At 33.7% G+C, this 15,802-nt stretch overlaps 2 protein-coding genes across 5 annotated transcripts; both read left to right on the top strand.

Moving 5' to 3' along the window:
• The first annotated feature begins 1,955 nt into the window (after positions 1–1,955).
• On the top strand, positions 1,956–11,458 carry LOC114407289 (ABC transporter G family member 22-like). Of its 4 annotated transcripts, none has more exons than XM_028370339.1 (11): positions 1,956–2,376; positions 2,820–3,207; positions 7,176–7,246; positions 7,876–8,111; positions 8,452–8,607; positions 8,745–8,928; positions 9,490–9,798; positions 9,890–10,177; positions 10,288–10,572; positions 10,667–10,774; positions 11,065–11,458. In XM_028370339.1, the coding sequence occupies exons 2-11, from the start codon at positions 2,844–2,846 to the stop codon at positions 11,284–11,286; spliced, it is 2,223 nt and encodes a 740-aa protein (XP_028226140.1). In that variant the 5' UTR covers positions 1,956–2,376; positions 2,820–2,843; the 3' UTR covers positions 11,287–11,458. The 4 variants fall into 4 exon arrangements, with proteins under 4 accessions (XP_028226140.1, XP_028226141.1, XP_028226142.1 ...); XM_028370340.1 differs by lacking the exon at positions 1,956–2,376 and adding an exon at positions 2,408–2,590; XM_028370341.1 differs by lacking the exons at positions 1,956–2,376; positions 2,820–3,207 and adding an exon at positions 7,384–7,454.
• Positions 11,459–12,408: 950 nt separating this feature from the next.
• Positions 12,409–14,708, top strand: LOC114407288 (cell division cycle 20.2, cofactor of APC complex-like). Its single transcript, XM_028370338.1, has 4 exons — positions 12,409–12,760; positions 12,875–13,159; positions 13,249–13,518; positions 13,776–14,708. The coding sequence occupies exons 1-4, from the start codon at positions 12,665–12,667 to the stop codon at positions 14,496–14,498; spliced, it is 1,374 nt and encodes a 457-aa protein (XP_028226139.1). The 5' UTR covers positions 12,409–12,664; the 3' UTR covers positions 14,499–14,708.
• Positions 14,709–15,802: the final 1,094 nt, after the last annotated feature.

Here is a 15,802-nt window from a genome sequence, read left to right as displayed (position 1 = left end):
ACAGAACGACCAGGACCATATACCTGACAGCTTTGCATTAATCATTTTGTCCATAATAGTAGTACTATTTTTAATAATCAAATTAAGGGTTATATTTTTTTTTTGGTAGAAGGGTCATTATAAATTTACATTACGTTATTTTCCATCTTATTTATGTTCATATTTTTTTTTCTTATTTTGTCTATTTCCTTTCCTTCACATCAGTTAATTACCATATTAATTAATTATATCACTTGTTATGATCTCAAGTTTACTGTCATGTTTCCGTAATAGATGTATTATTCATTTAGGTGCATGTTCTCGGTGTCATAATTTCATTCTTATAAAGATGAGTTTAATAGATTGAAAGAAGATAATGTTTATGAATGATTCTTAATTAATGTTAATTCTTAAATGATATAAGATTTTATGTCAATCTGAACAACATTTTTTTTTCATCTCTCTTTTCCTTCTATTCAATTAACTCCAAAATTGATACACGATGATTATTTTTCTTAGATTAAACCAAATCTCACGTACATATAGTAAATTAACGTACAAAAAACAATGGATATATGTGCTCTCATATTGAGAGGGAAAAAGTACACCTTTTTTTCGTAAGCAAAATTCCAAAACTCTGGCTTCCCTTTTGTGCAGGTAATCTAGATGGGATGCATGCAAGAAGGACCTTTTAAGCTTGCACACATGCAGAGGCTCCCTCCAACCCCAACACAACTCCATTATTCAAACTACATAGCATTTGTTCATATTAGGTGTACTTGATTAGCATCCTCATATAAGGTTAAACCTTCATTAATATATACCAAAATCGTTAGGCTTGTCCTTGACGTGCATGACATCAAAATTCCAACCAGTTGACACACATCCTCAAGGTGTCCAAACTCTCAGAATTTCATGGAAAATGAGAAAAAAAACTATTCATGTCCAATACGTGTACGGCAAACATGGCGGGGCTCGGCGTGCATTTGGTGCAAGGTCAAAGGTGTCTTAAACGATATAAACATATATACGTACTATGACGCCACCCCCACGCAATATATTTTATAACATGCAAATTTTATAATTTAGAATAATAATAGACAAAAATTAAGAAGAAAGAAAGATGTCAGATAAGTAGTGCATGTTATAAGAGATATATACACAGAAAATATACTATAATTAAAAGTGTTGTACTAAAAACTTATTGTACTTCTAGGATTATCATATTACAATATTACACGTGTCACAAGTGTAGTATGTACTTGATTATTTTATTTTTTAAAATAAGGAGTACTAAAATTCATCATTAATGCTGAAAATGAGTAAAGTCTGCTGCAAGGTCAAGAAGAACCCAGTTGGGGGAGGCTCTCCCCGCCAGCTACAATGACAAAATTGACAAGCTGAAGAACCTAATTAAAATACGAGTAGATTGGCCATTTGGCCGTGCGCGATTGACAACTGAAAAAGGTACAAAATGAAATTTGAGTATTTATTAGGGAAAGACAATTTGCTTTTTTTTTCTTCATAGGAATTCCTTAATTATTAATAAAAGAGAATTAAGGCTATGCTTAAATGAAAATTAGGAACACGCTTTAAAGAATTCTAATGCACATGCATTCTTAAAATCAGTTAGCTCTTTAACTTCCAAGTAAGTGTTTCAATTGCTTTTTTCAAGCACAACTTTTTTAACTCTCTGAACTGATGTCTAAACATCCAGTAAGAGGATAGCTCTGCATATTGAGTGACTTTGTTCTTTCTTCATAGCTTGAAAAGGTTCCTCCGCGCGAGTCCACCTCAAAAACATAATTTTCCAGACCCCATTCTACTGCTCGATCTCTTCATAGCTTGAATTCTTCCATTATTCTAGCGTCTTCTCAAGTTTCAGTGAAGAGGGAAGCCCCTGCTTGAAAAATTCCATGAGGGTCTTTTATTTATATAATTCTCTATTATCCTACTTGTAATTAATAATAATGTAATAAAAAGGCGAGACTAAGCGCGTACCAACACGAATTGTGTGTACTGTGTACCATATCACGTGCCTAGTAACTTTTATGGCCATACCATAACCCGTTGCAATTCTCCTGATCAACCAGAATCAACGACCCTGAGGACAACTGGAGTACATAATTAGCCTAATTAGCTTATCACAGATATGCAATAATTATAAGAGCAGGTGATATTAGCTAGGAAATAGAAGGGTAGTTTAGTGCTTTCGTTCCTGGCTCTTAGTACTGACCGTTATAAAAAGGGTGAACGCTCCACAATCCACATGTTTGGTATAGGCTATAAGTTGGATAACTACGGTCTAGAACTATTCCATTCTCATATAATCCCGCAAATTCCTTCTGATCCTGCTTTGCTGGTTACTCCTATTTCATAGGAAGAAAAAAACTTACGGTAAGATAAAAAAAGCCTGCAAAAATCTTCTCATATCATCCTTCTACAGTTTAATTATTTGATTAGCTTAATTATCATAGGAAACAATCTTCTCATATCATCATTTATAGTTTAATTATCTAATTAGTTTATCATGGCAAACAATCTTCTCCTACTACTGATGGGAGTACCAAACGAAGAATCTCTGATCTCTCTCACTCGTAATTTCACAAACGTACGGTATATCTTTGCTCTAAACTAGTTGTAGCCAGCCTCGGTGTTATCCTTATGTCTTCTTCATCTTTCTCCGTCTTTAAATTTGTAGCAACATTTATAGATCGTAATAAAGGTGCAGTTTAATGTATTATTAATAAGTAAATTCATTCATTTTGTTGTTTGTTTGGGTATAATTAAGACATGTAAAATGTTAGTTTAATTTTATTCTATTTTTTTAATGAATACAGTGGTGGTGGTGGTGACTGGGGAGCATGGAAAATGCAAGTACGTCGTCTAGCTTAGCGAGAACGAAATCGGATCAGCTAGCAGTGGAGACGGTGGCAACGACAGCTGAGAAGTCGCCACCGTCGGCGGAGGGCGGTGGAGCCCTGTCAAGGAAATCGAGCTGGAGGATGACGGCGGCGCCATCGCCGGGTGGCGGCGGTGGTGGGAGAAACACATACATAAGGAAGGCAAGGAGCGCTCAGTTGAAGGTTGAGGTGGACGAGGTTGGCAGCGGCGTGGCTCTTAGCCGAGCTTCCAGCGCCAGCTTGGGCCTCTCATTCTCCTTCACCGGCTTCACTCTCCCTCCTGATGAAATCGCCGATTCCAAACCATTCAGCGACGATGATATCCGTAAGTAAATTCACACACTCATAACTCTTAATTAGCATCTTTTCTTTTCTTTTTTGTATTGACATAATGCTAATTTAGCCGTCAGTAGCTCCTCACTAAAATTAATTAATTAAATTTTGTTATGACTTATTAAAATATAATCTAATAATTAATAATTAGCGATATATTTATTTTTCTTACTTAGAGGGAAGTTTTGCCATATCTTCTGCTAGCCTATGAGGTGAATGGCTTACATGATCATACGCTTTCTAAAATGTTCACGAGTTTAATTTGATATGGTACGTTTTGTTTGAGATTATAATTAATTTCCGTCCTTTAAAGAACAGACGGTTAGGAATGCTCAAAAACTTGTCTTGCTTTTGTGTCGTTACGGGTAGTTAACCACAAAAATATATATTGGGATTAAGGCTTGCTATATTGATGATAAGAACAATGTGATCCCCAGCAGTTTACAATAACCCCACCACTAAAAATTGTTAAATTTAATTATATAAGATAAATTTATCATTTAAAATAATTAATCAAAGGTCCAAATTGATTCTCAATCCACTGATTATTATAACACTTCAGATATGTGGGTGATTAATTGTTTTTCTTTTCTAAAAATGACAACACGTGTGCATCCAGAATTAAAAGAGTAACATTTGTGTGATGAAGAAAAAAATGAAGCAATATTGCTTTTCCATTTGATTCTCAATATTTTTATTTTTTAAAATTACAAACTTAGATTTTTGTATACAAATAAATGAAGAATTTAATTTTGATGTATCGTTAGTATATATTTTTACTTTTTAATTATTGACAACATACTTAATAAGTTTGGCCACGTTAATAGCTATAAGATAATAAATTCGTTAATAATTACATGGAATTAATACTAAACTCACTAAAGACAAGTGCAATTTTTTTATTAACAATAATTATATATAAATTTATTGCAAATTTGACAATATATCACTAAATATGAATATAATTTTTATACTATCAAGCACTAACAATAAGCTAAAACTAATTATAGAAAAATTCATAAAAAATAATTTAACAGCTGGTTCAAGCGTATACATTTGATTGAATAATAGAAAAATAAGAAGGAAAAAATAAACAATGCGATAGCTAAGAAAAAGATATATAAAAGGAAAGGATGCAGAAATATCAACCAATTTTTTTTAAATTAAATTGATAAAAAAAAGCCTTTTTAAAATTAAATTGATAAAAAAGCCTTTTTTTAAATTAAATTGATAAAAAAAAAGCCTTATAAAAGTTAAAACTTAAAACAGACACAGGAAAGACAGTTAGTTTGACTTATTCATAATTTGGCGGGGCATTGGTAGTTTGGTACTACGGAAGCGATGTGAAGCTAATTGGTCCATCCCAATGATTAAAAGAACAAAGAAGAACGCTTTCTTTTTGTCTCAAAGACGTAACTAACACAATATAAACTTCGCATTTCAACTTAAATTTCCACACAATCAAGCTCAAGAACCTGCTTTTATACTAACATTTTTCCCTTGATAGCCAAGAGATTTGATTAATTTAACCAAAAACCTAGTGAAAGATTCAATAATGGGTTTAAAACATAATCCAAATTAATCGATTCTGTTTTAGAACAGAGTTTTGATGTTTGCAATATGATATATTAGTTTTGCATATATATTTATTGATCCAAAAATAAAAATAAAATAGTACACGTTTAAATGTATGCATTATTATAGATCATTTATAAAAACAAAAACAAAAATTAATGTAAAAGAGTAATAAACAAATAATATAAAACATCCATGTCGTACTGTCGTAGTCTCATAAAGTTTAACTGGACCTATAATATTTGCATGTAAGTTCTGGTTAAAACTTAAAAGGCTCAACACCCATAGAACATGTGCATTTCTTTCTTCTTTTTCCTATCGAATTCTTAATTTTATGCTTAGTAAAATATATATATATATCGTAAAATTGAACCTCTCTTGACTTGTATCCTGGCAGTGTCGTGTCTTATTAGACTCACCTGTTTTCGGTTACGTGGAGGTGTTTTAGTCGGGTCCAAACCAACTAACAACCTCTCAGCGCAAACTCGTGAATAACGGTCCAGATAACAAGTGACTCACAGAGTCACATTTACTGTGCTTGTCATCATCTCCGATACTGATTTTTGGAGAGAAATCTTAGTTTCATCTGATTTTCCTAAGATTCATTCCACGTAGGGATCTGATTTTTTTTTTTTTTTTTTATAAAAACCATGATCGACACTATTTTTCAAAAAATAAAATTATATATATATATATATATATATATATATATTTCCAACGTGTAAATAGTTTCTTTTTTATTTTTATCATGCAAAATAGTTTCTATTTCTATTTTTATCAAGCATGATAGTTTTTTGCCCTTTTTTATGGTTACTATAGCTTGACATGATTTATTTTAATTATTAATAAATTTTGTATTTTCGTTATAAATTTTTTGAAATTAAAAAATATATAATTATTTATTTTTTATTATTTTAAAATAATTTATAAATAAATATTACAAGATGGATCCTTCCTGAAATCTATAAAAAATGATTTAAGATCTCAAAATAAGATTTATTATTGGAATAAGAAATTTAAGACATCAGACTAATATAACACTACGGGATCCACAGAAAATATGATTAAAAATCCAAAATATGATCTCTTATAAACCACTTGTATTTGTGCCTAGTTATGGTCCCCCTATCATCACACATTCACACCTACATAGTAACGTGGTTCTAATTAATTACGATAATTATCATTTCATTTCATGCATGCTCTGTGTACGTCTATTTCTCCCTAGACTGCATTCACGTCACTATTTTATTTCTTTGATCATGACTTATGCTCAAACTAAAATTCTAGAAAATGGGTAACATTTGTTTAAGAAGCATTAATGATATGTTACACTCTTGTAGTCTTGTATGAAAACAATATTTTTAACTTAGTATACTAATGGCATGCTTAATTAGTTTCACCTTTAACATATGATTTTTCATTTCGAAATGCTAGTAATTATTATAGCTTTCATATTTAACATATGATTTTTTATTTGTCAACATGTTTCCAAACATGCTATAAACCAATATATTCTTAATATTTTTTTTTATCAAACCAATGGATTGAAATTTGATTTTTGTTTGTGTAATAATGACATTAACGAAGTATAATCTTATACAAATTATTTAAACTCTCTTACCATTAGGTTGATTCTACTAGCTGGATTGATATTAATTTGATTGGTTTAGGTTTCTCTGTATTAAAATAAAATAAAATATATTTTAAAATTCTGATATGCATCTAAATTATTTAAATAACAAAATTGCATATTACAATCCAATGTAAATATTTTACCACAAACTGACACTTTCATTCACTACTTTTGTATTTTTTCGAACTTGTTGACTATCTTGTGCCCATCTTTATCTTTATAACTAACAATGCGGGGGATATGACTCATCTTTATCTTGGTCCCCATAATTCCCCAACTACAACTAGCTAGGTTGTACCTGGACCCAGTCTTCCTTTTTTGTGGGAGAGCATGTTGTCTCATTCTTGGGCCCCTTCATTAAATTTCGGCTTGATTTTTATTCACCACTGCGTCGAATTAGCTTGACTTACTTTATCAAGTGTCACAATTAGTGAGTGCTCTATATCAACTTTTGTCCTGTATGCCTTAACTATATGGAATCATGCAGTACACTTGATATATATATGATCCCTTTGAAACTTCAAGCATCATGTGCACAGTTTGAAAAATCAACTTCACTTATATTACCGTGTGTTTGTTTGAGCAACCCATACTCATGAGTCATGAACATGCATTTTCTAATTTATAGTAAAATACTGCAATATATGAAGCTACTTATTAATTAACTGCCTGGTGCTCTTGCATGAAGGCCATTCTTTTTCCCTCCTAGTGAATGAATTGTATAAAAAGGGTTACTATGTATATTGCAGCGGAGGATATTGAAGCTGGAACTCCTAAGCCAAAGTTTCAGACGGAACCTACTCTGCCAATATATCTAAAGGTAATATATATACATTTTATGTATCAAAAATTAACTATGCTCCTCTTCATTCCCTGCCTGCACCTACCTCTGCCAGTACTGTTCAAACCTTCAATAGAGCTTGAGTTTGATTTAGTGCTATATATGTATTTGGGCAGGCAACGATGAAGCTTCATTTAGCGATCAACGCCGCCAATAGAACATGTTACATGGCTATCAATATAGCATGGTCAGGTTCAGTCTTGTACAAAGTTTCATTTCATGTGATGTCAATGTACAAGACTACCCCATAAATGATTAGTAATACAGTAGATACAAGTACAACATATGCCTAACTTGGTACTAAAATTTTCTGAATTTTTCTTTTTTGATGCCTCCGACAGGGCATCAACACATTAGTTTTATTTCTCAAACGCTTGAAAGACCTAGGTTCAAGATTGGAACCTTTCTGGCTTCGAGGATTTAGCTATATGTGAGGCTTAATAACATGGTTTGGCTGAGAAAAAAAGGGTATGAGTATGACTAGTTAGACAAAATCTTTTAGAAAAAAAAAATGCCTTCGTGCATTGAGTTTACTTTTGTGCTTTATTTTAAGTTATATGTGTGTTTGTGATGGATCCCGCTGATTGAGATAAATTCTTATTCTGCAGTTCACAGATGTAACCTACAAGTTAGTGATGAAAGGCATAACTACAACTAAGGAGAAGGATATCTTGAAGGGGATCACTGGTTCTGTAAATCCTGGGGAAGTTTTAGCATTGATGGGTCCTTCAGGAAGTGGAAAGACATCTTTGTTAAATCTGCTAGGAGGAAGGTTGATTCAATGCACAATTGGTGGCTCTATCACTTACAATGATCAACCTTATTCCAAGTTCCTAAAGAGCAGGTAAAAATCCTACTAATAACTATCTGTACCTAAACTGGGAAGGTACTTAAAAGTTAAAATACATAGATTGAATTCTTAACAAGTCAAATATTATAAATGTAGCTGGAAAGCTCGCTGACTTTTATACGATCAAAGGTTTTTTAATCAAGAGTCAATCAGATGGAAATTGTGGTTATGGTAGCCCCACAATTTTGATGGTTAGAATTTTCTTTTATATCGATTTTGATGACAACTTTTTACATGGTCTGAGACAAATATAGAGGCCATCAGATAATAATAATAAAAAAAAAATCTAACTATCTGGTTTATACCATACTTACATGAAACATGCATTTGACAGGATTGGATTCGTGACACAAGATGATGTTCTGTTTCCTCACCTTACTGTAAAAGAAACATTGACTTATGCAGCCCTCCTAAGATTGCCAAATACATTAAGGAAAGAGCAAAAGGAAAAACGAGCTTTAGAAGTCATTGAAGAGCTGGGATTGGAGAGGTAAATGCTTCAATCCATGACAATAGTGTCTCAATCATTATGAGCAAAGTCATAATCATCTGTGAGCCCTTGTGAGTGATAAATTTTATATATTAATTATAAAAGCCAATCAGTATAATTCGGGTGTATGAAAACAGGTGCCAAGACACTATGATAGGAGGTTCCTATGTTCGAGGAATATCTGGTGGAGAGAGGAAGCGAGTTTGTATTGGCAATGAGATCATAATCAACCCTTCACTTCTGTTTCTTGATGAACCAACTTCTGGTTTGGATTCTACAACAGCCTTGAGGATAGTTCAGATGCTACAAGACATAGCAGAGGTATTTGCCCTCATTCTTCCCTTTGAGTTAAATGAACTAGCATCCAACCACCCCAATTTGAACTTACTAATGAATGTTATAGTTTGTTTTACAAACATTATATCAAAGAAAAAAGTCTTAGATCTCATTCAAATAACTCAGAAAGAATTAAACTTTCTAAATTTTACTCATTTAGGTTAGTAGTATTAAGATGATATATTGGCGCCCCTTAATTACAAACACCTATTTGACACCTCTTATTTCTCTCTTTTCTTATCACATTATATAACTTATCATACCTGCAACAATAATATATGGACAGTCCTCCATTACAAACACTCATTTTGATTCCCCTTATTTCTCTTCGTCTCTTTTTTTATTGTGTCATATCACTTATTATATCTACTGTTATTGAGTCTAGTTGACCATCTTTTTCTTGACAATAGAATCCTTAACAATTTGATTCTTGTAACATCACCGGTGATACAGTTAGTCATTAAACTCATGACATGGAAAGATGTTAGTCTAGACTATGGTTTGGTCCAATTTGAGTTTATCACTAACCTTTTAGTCTTATACCAGGCTGGTAAAACCGTAGTGACAACAATCCATCAACCGTCAAGCAGACTCTTTCATAAATTTGATAAGTTGATCCTTCTAGGAAAAGGGAGCTTGCTTTACTTTGGAAAAGCATCTGATGCCATGGACTATTTCCAGTTTATAGGGTGTGCACCTCTTATTGCCATGAACCCAGCAGAGTTTTTATTAGACCTTGCAAATGGAAACGTAAATGATATTTCTGTGCCATCAGAGTTAAAGGATAAAGTGCAGATGGGAAATGCTGAAGCTGAAACATCCAATGGGAAACCATCAGCTTCAGTTGTACAAGAGGTAAATTCTCATTATTAGTTTTGATATCCTTTAATTGGAAAAGAAACTTGAGAGTATAATTTTCACATCAAAAACATTTGAATTTTAACAGTATCTGGTGGAGGCATATGATTCTCGAGTTGCAGAAATAGAGAAGACAAAGCTAATGATTCCTGTCCCCCTTGATGAAGAACTGAAGTCTAAGGTTTGTTCTTGTAAAAGACAGTGGGGAGCAAGTTGGTTTGAGCAATTTTCCATATTATTTTCTAGAGGATTCAGAGAACGGAGGCATGACTACTTTAGCTGGTTGAGAATCACCCAAGTTCTAGCCACTGCAGTCATCTTAGGATTACTCTGGTGGCAATCAGATGCTAAAACACCAAAAGGTTTGCAAGACCAGGTAAACTATTTTTTCCAAGAGCCTAACCCCCTATTCTTAAAAGGCCATAATCAGATTCCAACTTAAAGCATAAACATATTGCATGCTAACATCTTCATTCTTCACTGCAGGCAGGACTGCTTTTCTTTATTGCTGTGTTTTGGGGATTCTTTCCTGTCTTCACTGCTATATTCACATTTCCTCAAGAGAGAGCTATGCTGACTAAGGAACGAACAACCGATATGTACAGACTAAGTGCATATTTCGTGGCCAGAACTACAAGTGACCTTCTACTAGACCTGGTGCTACCAGTGTTTTTCCTCCTTGTTGTTTATTTCATGGCCAATTTGAGACTCGGTTCAGGGCGTTTTTTCTTTAGTATTCTTACCGTTTTTCTCTGCATCATAGCAGCTCAGGTATGCATTGTATCTCATAATCCAACTATTAAGAAAGAAAATAACATAAAACAAAATGGCCTATAGTTCTAATTACGACTGCTTGTGAAAGCAGGGTCTTGGACTTGCTATTGGGGCTACACTAATGGACTTAAAAAGGGCAACAACTTTGGCTTCAGTAACTGTGATGACTTTCATGCTGGCTGGAGGTTTTTTTGTGAAGGTAAATTTAATTGAGTTTTTTTTTTTATTGGAATACAAAATCCTCATTTTCTGACATATGCTCAATAAATTTGTTTAAGGGAACAATTTGACTTATTGGACTTTAAGTCAGAACTCAGATGACATGTGATTAAAAAAATCAAAACATATTTGCAATTAATAGAAGCTATTGAATATTAAAAAAATGCCATAATTTCATATAAGAACTTGAAAACAATGAATATGAGAAACCTCATCTAAATTTTGTAAATGTTATAAATGCTACTGACTCTTGCTTTCTAAATTTGACAGAAAGTCCCCATATTTATATCATGGATTCGCTACATATCTTTCAACTACCATACGTATAAACTTTTGCTCAAGGTTCAATATGAACACATTACACCTACCATTGATGGGATCAGAATTGACAGTGGATTCACAGAGGTTGCTGCTCTGACAGCCATGGTTTTTGGTTACCGTTTATTGGCATATCTTTCTTTGCGGCGGATGAAACTTCTAGCTGGAAATTAAGAAAATTGATATTGAATGACAACTCATAATTGTATCATATGTAAGGGACAACTACCAAGTGAATTGCACTCAATTTGTCTAATCTCATGTATTATTTCATTTAGCATGTTGAAGCAACAAAATCATGCTGAATCTTATCACACGCACATCAATATAAGGAGAGTTTAGAGAAGATGCCTTTTGAAATTATTTAACTTCTTCGGATGTATAACCCTTCTTATTAGATTTGTTTCATTAACTCAAGCTCGCAACTCTGGTAGTTAAGAATTAAAGGTGATTGTGCAACATATTAGTAGTAAATTGTAACTTTTAAGTATTAAGAACTTCAGTTGGTTATGCCACCTACTATACTAGTCAAGTTTCAAGAATAAACATGAACTATTAATCTACTTTTATCTCTGTGATCAATTTAAATTTAAGATGAGTCCACCCACTGCTTCTATTGTTGAGATTTAACATCGACTAAGGACATCATCAATATATTTCTTGTGAAGTTTGGATAATCTTTACATTACAAACTGATTTTATACCGTTTATTAGGCTCTAAGTCTAAATTATAAATTTGATAATAGAGTTTACTATAAATTCATTATTATGTGGGGCATTATTAATTTAGTCTTCTGTATGTGGTGCATTCATAATAGGAAGTAGGAACTGATTTAATAATAAGTTTTTATGTACGTAGATGGACCAAAATGAGAATATGCAACAAATAAATATAGGGAGTAAATTAGATGTTTAACCTAATTTTTATTATTTATTTTGTATAATTAAAATATGCTTAGGGTTTCTAAATAAAATGTATAGATTAAAAACAAAAGAAATTAAAGAGAGACTAATTTTTTTTTTTTAAAATTAAACATTAAAAATATATTTGAATCCTAAAATAATTATATTATTAATATTTTATACATGCATTAAATGATAAATTATGTCAGAACTATTTTTAAAAAATAAGAAAAAGATGGGTGATAATATTAGTAACCCGCGAAAGATGCTGGCGTATCAATTTGAGCCAATCTACCACCGTTGCAAAACGACGTTAGTAAGGGGTTTAAGGGTATTTCCGTCATACCACTTCCAACGGCTACTTCACATATAAAACGAAACCCTGTTTTTCTGTCCATGGCATGTTACTATTCTTTCTTCTTCCACTACTCTACTCATCGATCGAAATTCGAATGATCGCTTTCTCTGATCTAAACTAACTGTGACTGAACCGGAAAATCAACCACCCCCACCATCATTTTCATTCTCATTCTCCTCTCTCTGTTTTTTCTATTTCCTTTCTTTCTTTTCGCTCCCCATTTACTTGTTTTTTCATTTTTGCAGGGTTTCTTTTGCTCATCACCACCTTCTTCATATTCCCTCTCCAACCATGGACGTGGGATCGTGGAGTTCTTCTCCCTCCAAGATCAAGTCCCGATTCTCCTTCCAAGATCGCCTCTTCCGCAGAAAGAATTCTCAGGAAAATGTAAACCCTAACCTCTCTCTCTCTATTTTAATTTCTCGATAAAGAAAGTAAAAAAGAAAAACCCTAGATTGAGAATTTTTTGTTCACTTTTTTTTTTTATAATTTCGGAAACAGTTGGACAGGTTTATTCCTAATCGCTCTGCGATGGACTTCGATTACGCGCACTACATGCTCACAGAGGGGAATAAGAAGGGCAAAGAGAAAGAGAACCCTGTGGTGACATCACCGTCCCGAGAAGCATACCAGAAGCAACTCGCTGAGGCTTTCAACATGAATCGTACTCGAATCTTGGCGTTTAAGAACAAACCCCGAACGCCGGTTGAACTCATTCCCAGTTCCATCCTAAACCCTCCTCCTCCTCCTCCTAATTCCTCTAAGCCAAGACGGTACATTCCTCAGGTAGGTCAAAATGAAAATTCTGCAAGTTTACTAATCATACACTTGAACTTTGAAATTGTGTTCTAACTGTTTGTGTAAATGGTCTTCAGAGTTCGGAGAAGACGCTGGATGCTCCCGATATACTGGATGATTATTATTTGAATCTGTTGGACTGGGGCAGCGGCGATGTTCTGAGCATTGCCCTTGGAAACACGGTGTATCTATGGAATGCCTCTGATAGCTCCACTGCTGAACTTGTCACTGTGGATGAGGAAGATGGACCGGTTACAAGTGTTGCCTGGGCCCCCGATGGACGCCATGTAGCCATTGGTTTGAACAACTCTCATGTTCAGCTCTGGGATTCTCATGCTTCTAGGCTGGTAAATTTTATACCTTTTTTAACAAACTTTTTTGTAGAATTTAATTAGAATAGTATGCTGACCTTTAGTGTAATGTTTTGTAACACTGTCATCCAAGTATGAATGATCACATAGTTAAAAATTGTTCATTTTTTGTAATAATTATTTTCCTCTAGTGTGATAAGATTTTTGTTATTGTAATAATTGCTCCAAAAACCATATAACAATTACTTTCTTTTTATGCAATCTGATGTTATGGTTTGATTTGATAACTGCAGCTAAGAACACTGAAGGGTGGACACCAAGCACGAGTGGGTTCACTGTCTTGGAACAATCATATCCTCACAACAGGAGGGATGGATGGTAGGATTGTTAACAACGATGTTCGAGTGAGGCATCACATTGTTGAATCTTACAGGGGACATCAACAGGAAATCTGTGGGCTCAGGTGGTCTCCCTCGGGACAACAATTGGCGAGTGGTGGCAACGATAATGTTATTCACATATGGGACAGGACTATGGTTTCTTCAAATTCACCGACCCATTGGCTTCACAGGTTTGAGGAGCATAGAGCTGCCGTGAAGGCACTAGCTTGGTGTCCATTCCAGGCAAATCTCCTAGCTTCTGGTGGAGGTGGGGGTGATCACTGCATTAAGTTCTGGAACACTCATACAGGGGCGTGCTTGAACTCTGTTGACACAGGCTCACAAGTGTGCGCTCTGCTGTGGAGCAAGAATGAGCGTGAGTTGCTTAGCTCTCATGGTTTCACCCAGAACCAGCTCGCTCTTTGGAAATACCCTTCAATGCTGAAGATGGCAGAGCTCAAGGGTCATACCTCCAGGGTGTTGTATATGGCACAAAGTCCAAACGGGTGTACTGTGGCCTCTGCAGCAGGGGACGAGACACTGAGATTTTGGAATGTCTTTGGGACTCCACAGGCTTCCAAACCTGCACCAACAGCTAGCACTGATCCATTTGCTCATGTGAACCGTATTCGTTGAAGGTGCACTTGGAACTTTCTGCAAGTCTGAGCCTGTGAGTGTGAGTTGTAGATAACGTAGACATTTTATTAAAAAAATTATTTAGTTTTATAATATTACCCTGATTGTTCTTTATACATTTGTATTATGGTAGATACATACAAAAATGTCTGTTCAGAAAAATCATAAATGAATACATGTGTATGATTGGAAATTTTCACTTTATTGTTATTCTGATCTTTCGTTTTCAGTTTTTAATGTCTTTGGGAGCCCAAACCACTAGTTACCTATTTTGGGGTCTAAATAAGTGTTAGTGAGACAGTATCATGTTGCTCTCAGCCTCTCACGATTCACCTTTTTAACTTAAGCAATGTGTAGTATGTAAGGAAAGGTTGTAATAATAAGTGGAGAGCATCATTGTCTGTTAATTGTGGCTTGTGACTTCAGATGACTGGCGTGATATATATAATGCATGGATGATTAGAATTTGATGTTTATATGATGACTATTTTAAAAGTTATGACCTTTTTAAAAAAATATGACTTGTATATTTTAATCTTGAACTTGAATATTCAGGATATGATTTAATGACAAATATTTATTCACTTTTGAATTTTTTAATTAGTGATGTGACTATATATATAGTTTGGCTAATAATATTTGAACTGCAAACATAGTCCATTTGTAGTTTGACTATTTCAACAAGTTGATCCTGTACACAGTTTGTAAGAGGATTAGGGGCTTGTATTCTCTTCTTGATATGATCATGTTACAAATAAGAAGAGACAATATTTGTCATGCAACGATTAGTCTTGATTGACTATATATATATATAAGATCCGTAAGGTACTAATTAAAGTGTTTTTCCTTGTTTAAGAGAATCATATCCTAATATTCTAGAATAGGAAAGAATATAAAGCCGGATCAGTTTAAATTAAGCATTGTGAGTTTATTGTATTAATTTACCCATCTTACAGAGGCAAATCTATCTGAATGGTGAATATAGAGAAACACTTGCAGATAAAATCGTTATATTCAAGATAGAGAAACCCAAAGATTAATCCAGCAGCCACTCTATGGACCCAAAATTAACAAGGGTTTTTCCTTTGGTCACCATGCAAATTGCTGCTACAACCAGCCATGTGAAATTCTAATTTTGTCCTTCGGTGAGCAGGAATTGAACGTGACTTTCGTGTTATTAATATAATATTTTAACTAATTAAGTTAATAGATCAATTATGTTATAAAATAATTAATATCGTTATATATAACATTAAATTTTTTAATGTATATTTAATATCCATGTAAATTTACATAATAAATTT

This window comes from Glycine soja, chromosome 3 (genome assembly GCF_004193775.1).
Source record: "Glycine soja cultivar W05 chromosome 3, ASM419377v2, whole genome shotgun sequence".
Taxonomy (NCBI): domain Eukaryota; kingdom Viridiplantae; phylum Streptophyta; class Magnoliopsida; order Fabales; family Fabaceae; genus Glycine; species Glycine soja.
Note: the sequence above shows the minus strand (reverse complement) of the source record. Positions and strands in the feature narration are given on the sequence as shown.